This window comes from Pseudorca crassidens, chromosome 8 (assembly GCF_039906515.1).
Source record: "Pseudorca crassidens isolate mPseCra1 chromosome 8, mPseCra1.hap1, whole genome shotgun sequence".
NCBI lineage: Eukaryota > Metazoa > Chordata > Mammalia > Artiodactyla > Delphinidae > Pseudorca > Pseudorca crassidens.
The window spans coordinates 106904841-106918658 of NC_090303.1; the positions used below are offsets into that span (position 1 = coordinate 106904841).

The window sequence follows — 13818 nt, forward strand, 5'->3', positions numbered from 1 at the left end:
TGGCTGCTTGCAAAAGCCGCAAGCTGCCACGTGCCCCGCTTCCCACCCCGTACGCCATCCAGGCTCCGCTTTAGACACGGGAAGATCTCCTCCGAATGTCCTCAGTTTGAGATCCTGGGGCCTCAGCATTTGCTGGCCGGGGTCACCCAGCGAACAGACACGAAATGGGTTTTACTCAAGCGGTCACACATGGCGGCTTGAGGACATTCCACACATGTTTACAACATTTTATTTGGTCACCCCCTCCTCTGCTAACAGTGAGTGATATTCACTCTCCCCTCTGCTGTCAGTCAGGCCAGGCCTCCCCGTTCCAGGCCCGCGGCCTTGGCTCCCGGCAGCTGACGGACTTCCAGGTGCACATCTGACTCCCACGCTCCACCAACGGCCCCGGGCACCCTGGGAGCTGGCTCTTCAGTTGGTCGTGCAGATCTGGTCGCAGCAAATCGTCTGAGCTGGGGAGCCGGGTTGCCGGGGGCTCCGGGTGGACGCTGCCACTCTTTGACCAGGCTCCTCTCACAGGGGGCTTGGGTGCACACCCCAGAGGGACGCTGCAGGGCGACGGCCTCGCGGCGCCCCCCACCCCCGCCCCCGGACGTCCAGCCACCACCCCCGCCCAGCCTGGCCCTGCCTGCCAGGCCCCGCCCCCTGGAGCCACTCATCCCGATGGCTGGCACTTGCGCTCAGGTCTGTGATGCCTCAGAACGAAGACTCTGTGGCCTCATTGTTAAAGGGGACCAGTATCATAAAGGGGTTGGAGAACCGAGTGCAGCGGCACAGAAAGAAGAGCCTGGATGGCGGTGTGAGCGTGACTGTGCCAGGCGGGGCCCACCTGGGCTTGCGGGAGGATTCCACGGAAGCCCTCAGCGGGCGCCTGTGTGTCCTGCACACAAGGGGCTGCCCTGTGGGACCTGGGGGCTGAGGCCGGCGATGTAGGTCATGCAGAGGAAGGGTGACCACGTCCCTCAGGGCCAGCATCCCAGCCCAGGCCTGTGCCCCCTGAGAACAGGCACTGAGATCAGAAAATCCCCTGTTTTCTTCCACAGTCGCTGGGCCCAAGTCCTGGGCTACTGCCACCTTGATCTTTCCTGGTCTCTTTGAAAATGGGTCTGTCTGCACGGCCAAACAACATAAAGCACAAAACTACCGAAATGCTGGAGTGTAACAATCGTTAGGTTTAAACCCCGGGCGGTTACAAGGTAAGCCGGTTCCACGGGGGGGATACGCCAAGCCCGCTCCAGTGGGTCCGAGACGATTCACCCCAGGCACCCCTGGCTGGGGGCTCGGGCTGCGGTGTGGAGGCACCTCTAGATGACCGAGGTCTCTGTCTGCAGGAAGGACAGGGCGCGGGAGCCGCGGGGGACCTGCAGGGTGCCCTCCGAGCCGCTCCTCGAGCCGGACAAGCTGTGCAGCCTGCAGTCCCGGCCGGAGGGCCGGCTGGGGCACAGAGTCGGCCGCCACATCCTCCCCAGCTCGCTCTGCACCTGGGGCGGGGGCGAGAGCAGGCGGGGCTCAGGCGGTGGGCAAGCTGGAACCGAGACCCCAGCTTCCCCCTAGGGCGAATGCCCGTGGATGAACGCTTCCCCTTCGGCCCTTTTCTGGGTGTGGAGGGTGTGATATCCATGGACGCGGGGCGGGGACAGACGGGCCTGGGAATGAAGAAGCGGAGAAGGATGCGGGACCAGACGAGGGACCAAGAGAAAGGAGGTCAGACTACGGAGCCCAAGGCTTCAATCCAGAGGCAGCGGCCGCTACACCGAGAGCCCGAGAGGGCTAATTCGCCTTTTCAGAAAAGACCTCCTGTGGAAGCCGGGGCCCCAGCGCTTTGCCCTACAGTCCTGGTTCTGCTCCCTGGCTCCCGGGGGGCGGGGGTGTCAGGGGGGGTCCGGAAAGAACGAGGGGAGGGAGGTGCAGGAGTCGCTCAGACGACACGGGACAGGGAGGCACGGAGCACGCAGCAGACGCCGGCTCGGCCGGGGGAGCGGAGACGGCTGGACACAGCCGGGGTGGGGCCCGGACGGGGGACCTGGGACGCCCCGGCGCAGGGGGCGGGGCCGGCTGGGAGCCAGGCGTCCCCTGCCCGCCTCCCCGCCGCCCGCGGTCCAGAGCCGGGGTTCTGGGCGCGGAGGGGTCTCCAGGCTGACCCTCCCCTATCTGAGGACTCTGCGCGGAGGTGCTGCTTAGGGATGGGAAACGTTTACAGAGCAGAGCCGGCGCTTTTCCTCGGCCTGGAGTTTCCTGCTACTCCCGCCGCCGATGCTCGCTAGCGCTCCCGCTTGGCAGCCCCGAAAGAAGCGAGGAAAGCGATGGAGGGAGGGGACCCTGAGGACAGCGCGGGGTGACAAGGAAGACGCGCGAGGCGCCGAGCGAGCCGCTGGAGAGGCAGCCGCCGCCCAGGTGAGGCGAGGTTATAGGCGGGGCGCGGCAGAGGCAAAGCGGCGGGTGGGCGGGGCGCGGCCGCCGGGGGTGTGGGCTGGCTGGGGGGCGGGGCTGTCCGGGGGGCGCGGCCGCCTGGGGGCGGGGCTGTCCGGGCGCTCGCCTGCGGACAGGCTCTGGGACGCTGCGGGTCGGCGGGGGCGGGCGAGGTGTGCGGGAAGACGGAGCCGAGCGCCGCGGGCGCCGGGCAACGGCACTGACCCCACAGCAGGGCGGGCCCTCCCCAGGGGTTTCAGGGGCGTTTCAGGGACTCCCTCACAAGCCGAGAACCTGTGCTTCCCGAGGAGGTCAAAGGACTTACTTCACTGTTCAGAAAGCAGTAGAGGACCGCCACCACCAGGCCCTGCAAGCAAGCGAGAAGGGCGGTGGGTCAGAGCTCACTCACACCCTCCCCTCCCCGGGATGCCCAGCCCCTTCCCACGCACCTGGAAGGATCCGATGCACAGTTCGAAGAGTATCTGGTACTTGGAGGAGATGCCGATGGGAAACACGGCGAACAGCATGTAGTGGACTCCAAAGAGAGGGATGAGCAGCAGGGTGGACTTGGTGAGCCTCCTGCACCACAGGGGGGGGGGGCCCGAGCTCCCGAGGTGACCCGACGGCCGCCTGCTGGCCAGCCCAGGGGCCCCCTAGCTTTGACACCACCCCACCCCGTATGGACTGAGTGTGCAAACGCGATGATGGCCACCACTTTGCCTCATAAAGCAGCAAAGCTCTTCCAAGAAATCCTGACGAGTTTGCCAAGGATGACATTGCTCTGAGCGGGTCTGATGGCCCCGTGTGCCACTGGCTTTAATAGCCGAGACCATCCCCAGCCTTTGGAGGATGGGGGCAAGTTTTACTTTCAGATCAAAAGCAGGGGTGGCCCCCTGAGCACAAGCGTGACAGAAAGTGTTCCCGCAGACGGCTGTTTATGGGTCCTGGCAGGCGACCCTGCTCTGGATCGCACAGAGTCCGAGGAATCAGGGAACCTGGACCAGATCTAATTTCTCTGCCTATCAAAGAGCTCTTACCCTCCCTAATCAAAGAGCAGATTTTCTTCTCACTGCATTTGTGTTGAAAATAAAATACCTGACCTCAATCCTCCCCCACCCCCCCCTTCGAAGCCCCTCCCGCTCCCCGAGCAGGTACAGGACACATTAAGTCAGGGCTTCTCAGCCCTACCTGCACCAGAACCACCTGGAGGTCGTGTTAAAACGCAGACCTGAGAATTCTTCTACCAGGTGCCCAGAGATGCCGAGGCTGCTGTCGGGACCCCACTTTGAGGACCACTTCTATAAGCCACTTCTGACATGAGAATCATCTGGGGGATTTTCAACCTCTTCAAGTCCAGGCTGCCCCTCATCCAGTTAAATCAGGTCTCTGCAGGTGGCCCAGCACCTTCCCAGGTGACTCAACCTGGCCACATTTGGTGTAGCAAGCCCAGCACGTTCTAAGGGTCAGGAGCTTTGGGACCACCGCGGGGCTGGTCAGGAATGCAGGGGCCTGGGCCCCCAGGTGGTACGTGTGCATGTCCAGGCCCCTGGGTGACCCCAGAACCGGCAGCCGCTCCAACAACCCGCCTCATCCTGGCAACTCTGAGTGGTGGGAACTGAGGCGGGAGGCACCTCCGTGCTCCTCCGCATCTCCTCTGCTTGGTGGACCCCAGCCCACACTCAGAAAACAACCCGCCTCATCCTGGCAACTCTGAGCGGTGGGAACTGAGGCGGGAGGCACCTCCGTGCTCCTCCGTGTCTCCTCTGCTTGGTGGACCCCAGCCCACACTCGGAAAACAACCCGCCTCATCCTGGCAACTCTGAGCGGTGGGAACTGAGGCGGGAGGCACCTCCGCGCTCCTCCGCGTCTCCTCTGCTTGGTGGACCCCAGCCCACACTCGGAAAAAAGTCACCCTTTGCTTTACATATTTTTGAGGCACTGTGGCACTTACAACAAGATTTCCTCTGTACTGGGCAATCTGCACAAACTCTGAATCCCAGACGCTCTGCACCAGATGTGAGCATGCCCTGGGCCTTGGTGGGCAGGGAAGGCCTCACTGACCACCCAGCTGCCACCACGTTCAGCTTTGAACCTTTGACTTTGCAATACCCACGGTGCACTTGCTGCCTTCACTACCTCGGGTCTCTGCCAGCCCAGTGAGTGAAGGCTGGGATTCTGCAGGGAGCTGCCCTTTATTTAAATGTTAGAGAGAACCTGCCTGGGTTCTCACTATTGATCCATCTGGAATTTGCTGTTGTGCTAGTTTCTAGAAAAGGGATTTAGAAGCTGGACCCCTGGGGCCCTGTGCCTGGACATCTGCCACTACTGTTACGAGACAGATACACAGAAAAGATGTGCTCTGCCTTTTTGTTATCCTGGAAAAAGAACAGATTCTATCATGCCCACTTTATTTTGTTTCCAAAGTAAAAGCATCCATCTCTAAGATCCGCTTAGGAACGCTCCCAAAGAGCCCAGAGGAAAGGTCAGCGTGGCCCTGAACAAGACGTGCAGAAACTGGAAGTTCAGTTGGAAGGGCAGCCTGAGCTGCAGGCATGGGGCGAGTCCAGGAACCAGCCCGGCCTCTCACCTGAGCAGTAAAGATGCTACTTGGAAGGTTCGGCTGAAACCACTTTATCCTTTGTGGTCTGACGTGGAATCCTATCTCTAGGCCTGACCTCTGATGTGGGCTGGGCAGAGACTGTCACACCTCAGGGCACAGTTATATGTATATGTTTACCAAACTCTATCGCAACACTTTGCTGGTGCCAGCCACTAAATGTCTTTTGAATATTAACTCTATCAGTCCTTATAACCTTATGACAAGTATTATTATCATTTCCACTTCACAGGTGAGGAAACCGAGGCAGAGCAGTGCAGTTACCTCCCCCAGGCCTCCAGCTGGTACATAACCCAGCACTGGGCTGCTGACCACAGGGGATGCCACCTGTCTCCCCAGGTCCACCCTGCTGTCTAAAGGAGGGGAGGGAAGGAGACAGCTGAGGGGGGGCCCACCCTGCAGGGGCAGTCAGGTAACCCACCCAGGGTCACGCAGCTTCTGCAGCTGCAATTCCAACCCCAATCTGCCTGTACCCAAGGCTCCTATCAGCTGGACCAACCACTCCACACTAAACTGGCTTTATTTTATACTCGAGTTGTGGGCTTTATCTTTTCTTTATAAATTCTTGATAGAAATTCATATGACCCTCAAGTTCCTTTACGGAGTTCTCAGACCCTTATTAATCAGCTGGATGATGGGGAGTGATTTACTTAACTTCTCTTCCCCACGAGGGAGATGATGACAGCCATGTTCATGTTGTCATCCAGGCAACAAACATCACTTGAGTTATTATTAAGTACAGGGCACGACATGAGGTGTCCCCTGGACCCTGTGGTCTGATGGGCAAGAAAGAACTAAATATAAAATACAAACAACGTGTGGCCAAGGAGAGAAAAGTCAGATTACAAAACAGGAGAGCGGGCAGAACACTTCAATAAGCTGCTCTCTAGAGGACATCCACGCTGGAATGAAGGAGAGGAACACGGCTTGAAAAATTGCCATGGCAACGCTGGCCTTTGGACAAGACAGTCCATCTCCGGGGGTCCCTGTAAAGTGGCCAAGAGCACACTCCTGCGACTAAAGGAGAAAAGCTGGGGTCATCTGCAGGGTCTCGCACCCCAGTTTTGCTGCTCTCCACACATATACTCAGAGTTTCCAGGCTGCCTGAGGTTGGTGAGGGTGGCTCAGAGCTGGAGCTAAACAAATACTCACTTGTACTGTGACTGGTCATTGCCGCCGACATCTGGGGATGTCAACTTCTGCAGTAAAATTCGTATAATACTAACAAAAAGGATGAAATTGACCTGCACGAAAAAGAGACGACACGTTTGTGTGTGAAGTCCCCCTGCAAGGGAGGTGGTGTGGCCGGGATGTGTGTGCCTCTGCTGTTTCAGAAGCACCAGGGCCCTGCCCCTAGTTCTGCTCTTCCCTGCCCCACCCCCTGAGTCAGAGCCAGACAGTGTCTCTCTGCTGCATCACATACGTTCCGACCCCAGGGCACGGCAGCTGAGTTGAGAAAATTAATTTTGAGACGTGAAATCCGCAGGTGGAAATCCAGTTCTGCTCTAAGGCTGCACACCTGGGGGACCTGACTCTGACCCCCACCCCACCCCGAGGTTCCCCTGGAGGACTGTCTCTTTCTCGCCCTCCGCTTCACTGAGAATTCGTCCTGAAGGTGGGCCAAGCCCACCATGCAAGAGCTCAGCCTCAGGGTACTTGTCTCAGAAGACCTAGTAGAACGGGCCCTTTATAGTTACTACCAGACAGTGGGCTCGCTCTCTGCCCAAGTGTGCAACCCGGCAGGCAACTCACGTTTCAATACAGAAATGACTTACTATAATAGAAATTAAAATTGGTGTTCGTATAACCCACCAGGGAACACTGTGGTCATTGGTATCCCAGCAACTGTTGAAAAGAGAGAAGGAAAATCACGTTACCACCAATTCCATCTACAAACCAAGCACAGGAGGATAAGCACGCTGCAGACTCACCCTTTCCCCGGGGGCTTGAACGCTTTCCCCGGGGGCTTGCGAAACAAAGCGCCCCGACCGTGAGCCCTCTCACTCACGCGGCTCCTTAGGGGGTCCCTCCTGACTGCCACGCGCTCTCTCCAGCAGGAAGCTGGGGTGGGCGGCTTGTAAAATGCCTCCAGCTCACTCCGTCACCCACACCCCTTCCCAGCAGGGGCAGAGACCCACCCTCGTCCTGGGTCCTAGCTGGTTGACAGCAGGATGTGGAGTCCTTGGAACCCAGCGTACGCTGCCTAGACCCACGGCCCTGGCTGCCCCTGCAGGTGCCTGTGGCGTGTGAGTGAGCCAGGCTGAGGCCAGGAGAACCGCCCCAAGTTCCAGGGACAGAAACACACCAAATCAACTGGGACTATGTGAGCTCCCAGCTTTGGGTGGTTTGTTACTGGTAGTGGACAACTGGTAGACCCTGCGTCCTGCATGAGGCACAGCGCCGGTGGTGGGAGCTCTTGGTGCTTGGGTCTGGGCCACGGTCTGGCTCACTGTGCACACGAGGCAGAAGTGCTCTGGGCCCTGGTCCAACTGCGCTACCTCGGAGAGCTGCGCCCCAGCTGGCCTCTCAACCCGGCCTCCTCGCTGGGCTGGCTGCTCCGTCTCTGCCTGGTTGACCCCAACCTCAGCTCCGCTGCCAGGCCCAGCTCAGCCCCACCTGTCCCTGGGCTCTTCTCCAAGCACTCCAACCCGTATTCCTCCCCGTGCAGTTCAACGTCCTCCCCATCCGTGTCCAAAGGCTGCCTTTGACCAGATACGAAGCTTCTCTCTGGTTTCCCAAGACCAGTGATGCCAGGACCTCAGTGCTGCTTGACCTCTCTTTACAGGCATGGCACTCACCCTGTGTCTTCTAGTGAAAGCCTGGCCGCAGCCCACGCACCTGTGCAGACGGTGGGGATGCCTGCAGAAAGACACCTGGTGACCACAACCCCATGCTGGTTACTTGCACCAGCCCAGCAGGGGCACACGTGGGAGCTTTCATTAGCCTGATGGTCAGGGACAAGGGCCTTCCGATGAAAAGATCAAGTGGAAGCTCTTCATAAATACATACAGGCTTATGCTCATGCCTTACTAAGCAGTGAAGATAACTGAGTATGTGTCTGAAGGCTTCACAGTCCTGAAACACATCTCTGTGTTTCTGGGTGTCGGTGTCAACGTGCTGGGGAGGCTGTGTTCAGACTTGGCAAAGACCTGCAGGGGAGTCCCTCGCTGTGAAGGTGGGGGTCCCGCAGCTGACGCACAGCCCTGCTGATGGGCACGTTAGTGGGACCTCGTGATGGATGGCCTCCCTGCTTCTCCTCCTCCCAGGCCCCTTCCTTCTGACTTGCCCACCATCAGGGTTTGCCCCAGCAATGAGAGTCAGAGCAGTTTTAAATCAGGTCCTGGCTCCCAGAAATACTAAGCTGTTGGCTCTAGAAAAGCTCTTCCTACAGGGGCGGCACAGCATTTTTCTGAGCTGAAAGCACCTGCATTTATAGGTCAGAGAGGACAGCAATCAGGAACCTGGGGGGTTTGGGGGTGGCAGTGGGCTGTCGGGGGGAGTCCTTACCCCATCCAATCAGGAGATAGGCCACAAAGCGCCGGCTGGGGGAGAAGATGGCCACCAGGAGGGTGTGGAGGTACAGCCCCTCCACCAGGAGCCAGTAGAAGTTGGCCATGATGCAGTACTGGAAGAAGACCAGGCTCAGCTTGCAGCCCACCTGGATGCCACAGACAGAGTGAGAGAGCACACTGCGTTTGGATGAGGACTTTCGGGGCGGGCAGCCGGCTCCAGGTCCCAACGCGAGCCCGTGCTGCACGAGGCACGTGGCCACCCAACACAGAGGTGCCGCCTGGAGGTGTGTGCCTGTTCAGGTGAGGCCCTGGAACTCGCTGGAGGGTAGCATGGGGCCCAGGCAGATGCACAGTGTCCCTGAGGGTGACATGTAACTTTGAGAGTGACCATGTGGGGCCTGGCACGCTTGGCTGACCTCCCTCTCCTTCCTCCTGACCCCCCTCCTCCCTGCATCCCCCCTCCTCCCTGCATCCCCCTCTCCTCCTGCATCTCCCTCTCCTCCCTGCATCCTCCTCTCTTCCCTGAATCCTCATCCACCCTGCATCCCCCTCTCCTCCTGCATCCTCCTCTCCTCCCTGCATCCCCCTCCTCCCTGCATCCTCCTCTCCTCCCTGCATCCCCCTCTCCTCCCTGCATCCCCCTCTCCTCGCTGCATCCTTACCCTCCACTCACTTCCACTTTTTCTCCTTTGTTCTTCCTCACTGTGCACTCTTAACAAGAGATGGAAAAATAAAGGAATAAACAAGAAACCCACCAAATACATTATTTCCCCAGGAGTTTTGAAAGGGAAAAATTATGTATTACATAAAGTAAATGCATTTTTAATCTCTCAGACCTTCATATAAGTAAACATATCAGGTATTTCCACGTCATGAGCAAACATGAAATTGAGGCTTTCAATCACTAAGCTTATATAAGTGAGCTGAAAACAAGAACAGTACTTTTACTTCTATCCTCCTTCTGTGTCTTTGCAGCCGCCTCCCCTAATATGTGTATGTGGCTGATGGGTGGATGTACTTGCATATATGTGGACACACTCGTACACGTGTATGGGGTGGACAGAGTTGCAGACAATGCACGGCAGCCCCTCAGCTGGCTCCCCGGGGTCATGAGGCGCTTGGACTCACAGCGGCTCCATCCTCTCCAGGACGCTCCAGCCCCTGACCTCGCACCAGGTCTCTCTTGCCTAAGTGGAGTGTGGCTCCGTCTCTTTCTAAGGCGGTTACGGTTTACTGATGCTGAGGGCGGGGAGGGGGTCTGCATGTGGAGGCGGCCCGCTGGACCTCGGGGCTGGGCCGCCGTAAGTGGAAAGACGCACGTGACAACACTGCTGTGGAGACAGGAGAAGCGACCCAAGACCTCGTTGGGACAGTGACAGAGGCGCGTGCTGGGTGTCGAGGAGGGAAGAGCTCCACACCCACGGGTGGAGGGAACCTGTGGTGAGCCCTGCTGGCCGGCGCAGAGGGCATGTCCTGCACACGCAGCATCCGTAGCACCCGTGGCATCTCTGCCTTTGGAAAGCTGTCTAGCACTATCTGTCGCAATGTAAACACATGTGCCCTTTGGTCCCTCCAGTCTCTCTCCAGACCCGCCTGACCGAGGTGAGAGCACTGGTGCACGAAGATACACGCACACTGACGCTCGTGGGGACAGAAGATACAAAAACAGGGTGTCGCGCAGATTACGTCACACCTGCACGGTAGATTCAAAGCAGACCCTGAGACACCGCTAGACTCAGAGGGTTTCCAGGATATCCTGTTGGAGGATTTTCTCTAGACTGGAGCACGGTTTCCACAGGTTCAGATCAAACCCAGACCAACAAGTGCAGAGAACGAGGCGCCCACACATGTGCGGGCTGGCCTAGGTGGGACGGGGGCAGGGGTTCTGTCTCCTGGTCCCCGTTTTGATCCAATAAAGACACTGGCTTCTTTGAGGCCCAACTCCTTGAAAAGGACGAGAAAACAGCACCTACGTGTCCTCTCAGGCTCTATGGGGCCAGACGGCATTTCCCTAGAGTGCTGGGAAGACTTACAGCATCGGTAGGTGCTGGCTAAGAGCAAGTCAACAGGATATTTTGTTTAAACACGTGAAGATGACAGCTGCAGGGCTGGGGATATGGGCCTTGGTGCCTCTGTGGGTCTCCTGCCTGGAGCCCTCAGTGCACAGTGAGCAGCAGAGGCGATGGCGTGGTGATGTCCACGTGTGCAGTTTCACTCGTCCTGTGTCCACGGCTGCTCCACACTCGAGGACATGGGCTCCCCCAGCACCATGCAAAGCCCCTTCCTTTGGAGCCGTCTTTCCAGGGACGGAGCCAAACTCGTGATGGGACAGAGTCTGAAGGGTGTGTGTGTGCCTGGGTCTGTGCGCCTGTGTCTCTGTGTGAGCGTACGCATGCCTGTGTGTTTCTGCGTGCCTGTGCACCTCTGTGTGCATGTGTTCTGCGTGTGTGTGCACTTGTGCACCTGTGTGTGTTGATGGGCTCTTCTCACTTCCCCTTCTCCTACCCCCTCTGCCATTCTGGCCCGGGCTGTGGGCCTACGTGGCAGCTCAGTGGGCCCAGGACCCTCTGCAATGTGCAGACCCCCAGCCCAGCCTCCAGCCCTTGTCTCTGGCTCTCCGCCTCCCCCCGACCCACCCGGGACAGCAAGCAGCTGGTCAGCGTTCAGCTTTGGGCCGGGTGCATCCCTGTTCAGATGCGTCAGCCTCACTGCAGAGCCCAGGGCCTCCTAGCTTACCCCTAGGCAGGTGGGACTCAGGGCAGGGACACCCAGGTCCCTGTTGCTGCCCGTCCCTCAGCCAGATCCTCCGTCTACACGGCAGGAGAAAGTTGAGAGCACCGCTCCAGGGCCTGCTGTCTGTGGGCCCGTCAGGGTCACTACGTCCTTTAATGAAGAGCTAAGTACGGAGCGCTGCTTCGAGCAGAGCTTTGAGACACAGAGACGGGACCGAAGGCTCCTCAGCGGGAGGACAGCCAGGCACCCCTGCTCCAGGCCTGCGGGTGCACCCCCAGCTGTGCAGCGGAGGCTCGATCTAGGGACGAGAGCCCAGGGGCCGCACTTCCACCTGCGGCTGGGACTTGCCAGGTGGAGGATCTTGTTGCTAATTTCTTTATTATATTCAGTCTACATGCCTCCTGGTCAAGATTATCCCAGGAGTATATTGATATTTATTGCACCTGCAGACCTAAGAAGCAGCTGAAGTTCTTCGGTGTGATAAAGGCTTTACTATGTTAAAACGACATTGACTCAAATCTGCTCAGTCCAGAGCAAGGGTGCCAGCACATGAATCCATCCGCTTGGGAGGCGGGTGGAGAACAGCATTCCGGCTAGTGTGGAAGAGCTGTGACCAGGACTAGGGTGCCGTGTAGAACCCAGGTGGAGGGTGCGACTGGGTGTCGGAAGACTGGGTAGAAGGACTTGATCTCAGAGGAGCTCAATATAAACGCACTAAACTCAACTATGCCTTAAAGGCCCACTGATGTCCACCACAAGCCAAGCCTGCACTGCAGAAACTAACAGTTAAGGTGATTCATCCTCTTGCAAAGAGCTGGGCCCGCGGGTCACGGGCGCGCACTGCGCTCCCAGCAGGTGCTGCGGGGACGCACTCACCGCGCAGGTGATTTCCACCCAGCAGTCAGGGGAAGCATCTACTGCTCAGAATCCCGGACGTGTGCAGAGAAAACGGCGTCGTGCGTGCCCGCCCGTGCCAGGAACATCCGGCTCGAGCTGCCGCTGGTGCTTCGGGGCAGCGGCCTCTTGGGAGGCCGGCTCTGCCTGGGGTCAGCACTCCGGCCGTGACCTCCCACCGGGCAGTGCCCACGTGCCCACCTTGTGTCTCTGGCCACCGTGGGCCTGCTCCGAGCTCAGGCCCGCTCCCGCGCCCTGACGGGGACCACCGGCTCTGGGACTTCTTCCCGATGCCAAGTGGGGTTGGAGTAAAGGGATGGGTGGTGGGGAGGGAGTTCGGTGGAGCTGGAGTTCACACAGGCACCTGCCCCCCATGAGAGGACCCCGCCCACAGGGACAGCCTTACCCAGGAGGACGGCTGGTCGGGGCAGTGCAGAGTCCCTGAGCTGGAGTACAGAACGTCGTCCTTGACCAACACCGAGATGGCCCGCAGGATGAAGGAGAGGAACAGGTTCAGGTGGATGTAGTTCCTGGTGCAATGCAGCTTCCTGCGGAGGGGGGAGGCGGTGGTGGGAGGGGAGAGGGGAGTAGAATGGCGGGGAGAGGGTGATGGGGGAGAGGGGGGGGCATGGATGGGGACAGAAGGGAATTGGAGGGGAATTGGAGGGGGATGGGAAGGGGGAGGAAATAGATAATCAAACACTGATTTGGGGCACACTTTCATAGTTGCCTGTGTGGCTTTAATCTTAAGGCTTCTTTTTTATGGAAGTTAATCATTTATTTAACTATTCCTTATTGTATATTTAAGATGTTTACAGCTTTGCATTATGATAAATATTTTTGTGCATAAACCTTTTCCCTTATTTCTGACTTAGCGCCTTAGATCAGAGTCCTAGAAACAGGAGTTCAGCATAAAAGTATAAAGCAAAGCCGTGCTCAGTCGAGCCTGCGGTGGCATGCCCCCACTTCACAGATGTGCAGACCACCCATCTTTGCAGCAAATTTCCGGCAAGACCCACATCAAAGGACCTGTCTCTGAACTTAACTTTATGTGATATTTTGCTTCTCTAAAAAATGCTCAGAACATTTTGTTTATAGTTATTTTACAACACTTAAATTCTGCTTTGGAGAAGACTTAATTGGATACTTGCTTTAACTCTGACTTTTAATTGTCTGGAGTCTTTAAGAAACAAGCTGTCCCACACAGATGCACTTCCAACATTGTTAATCATTAACTCTTTAGGGTTAAGTAAAGTTTACAATTTTTGAAGAACATTAAAAAATGTATACTAAAATAGACTTCCACCTGTGGCTACGAAGGGAAGCTTATCTGACTTCCCTCCCACTAGGGGGTCAACGTGATTTAAAAAATTATCTACTTGGAGAGCAGCGGAAGCAGCTAGGACTCGAAGGACAGGGTGCTGGTGAGGAGGGAGGCACTGGGGCTCTTTGGGCACCCACCTCCTCTTGTCTCCTGGGCTGTTGGTTAACCTATGTCTCAGGGCACAGCAGCCAATTAGAGAACAGGGGCCCAGAGCTTGTAACATCGTCACTGGACGGAATGGACAACAAAGGAAGTTAAGGGCTTTCAAGTTAACAGACTCCAGGAGCAATGATTCTGGAGAAAAGGAAAACACAGAGAGCCCAAAATTC

General features: G+C 57.6%; 1 protein-coding gene and 1 long non-coding RNA gene across 2 annotated transcripts in view; one reads left to right on the forward strand and one right to left on the reverse strand.

The window, feature by feature from the left end:
* Positions 1–1152: 1152 nt before the first annotated feature.
* Positions 1153–13818, reverse strand: part of VIPR2 (vasoactive intestinal peptide receptor 2) — a 67938-nt gene continuing 55272 nt past the window's right edge. The window contains exons 6-13 of the mRNA XM_067747615.1: positions 12572–12713; positions 8534–8684; positions 7825–7885; positions 6802–6871; positions 6179–6270; positions 2859–2988; positions 2735–2776; positions 1153–1481 (exon numbers count right to left, since the gene is read on the reverse strand). Coding sequence (XP_067603716.1) covers positions 1305–1481; positions 2735–2776; positions 2859–2988; positions 6179–6270; positions 6802–6871; positions 7825–7885; positions 8534–8684; positions 12572–12713 — 865 coding nt within the window. The 3' untranslated portion in view covers positions 1153–1304. The remainder of the gene's footprint in view (positions 1482–2734; positions 2777–2858; positions 2989–6178; positions 6271–6801; positions 6872–7824; positions 7886–8533; positions 8685–12571; positions 12714–13818) is intronic.
* Positions 1882–10505, forward strand: LOC137229530 (uncharacterized). The gene is made up of 3 exons (XR_010945742.1): positions 1882–2394; positions 2721–8838; positions 9514–10505. It is a non-coding gene; the product is annotated as an uncharacterized lncRNA (long non-coding RNA).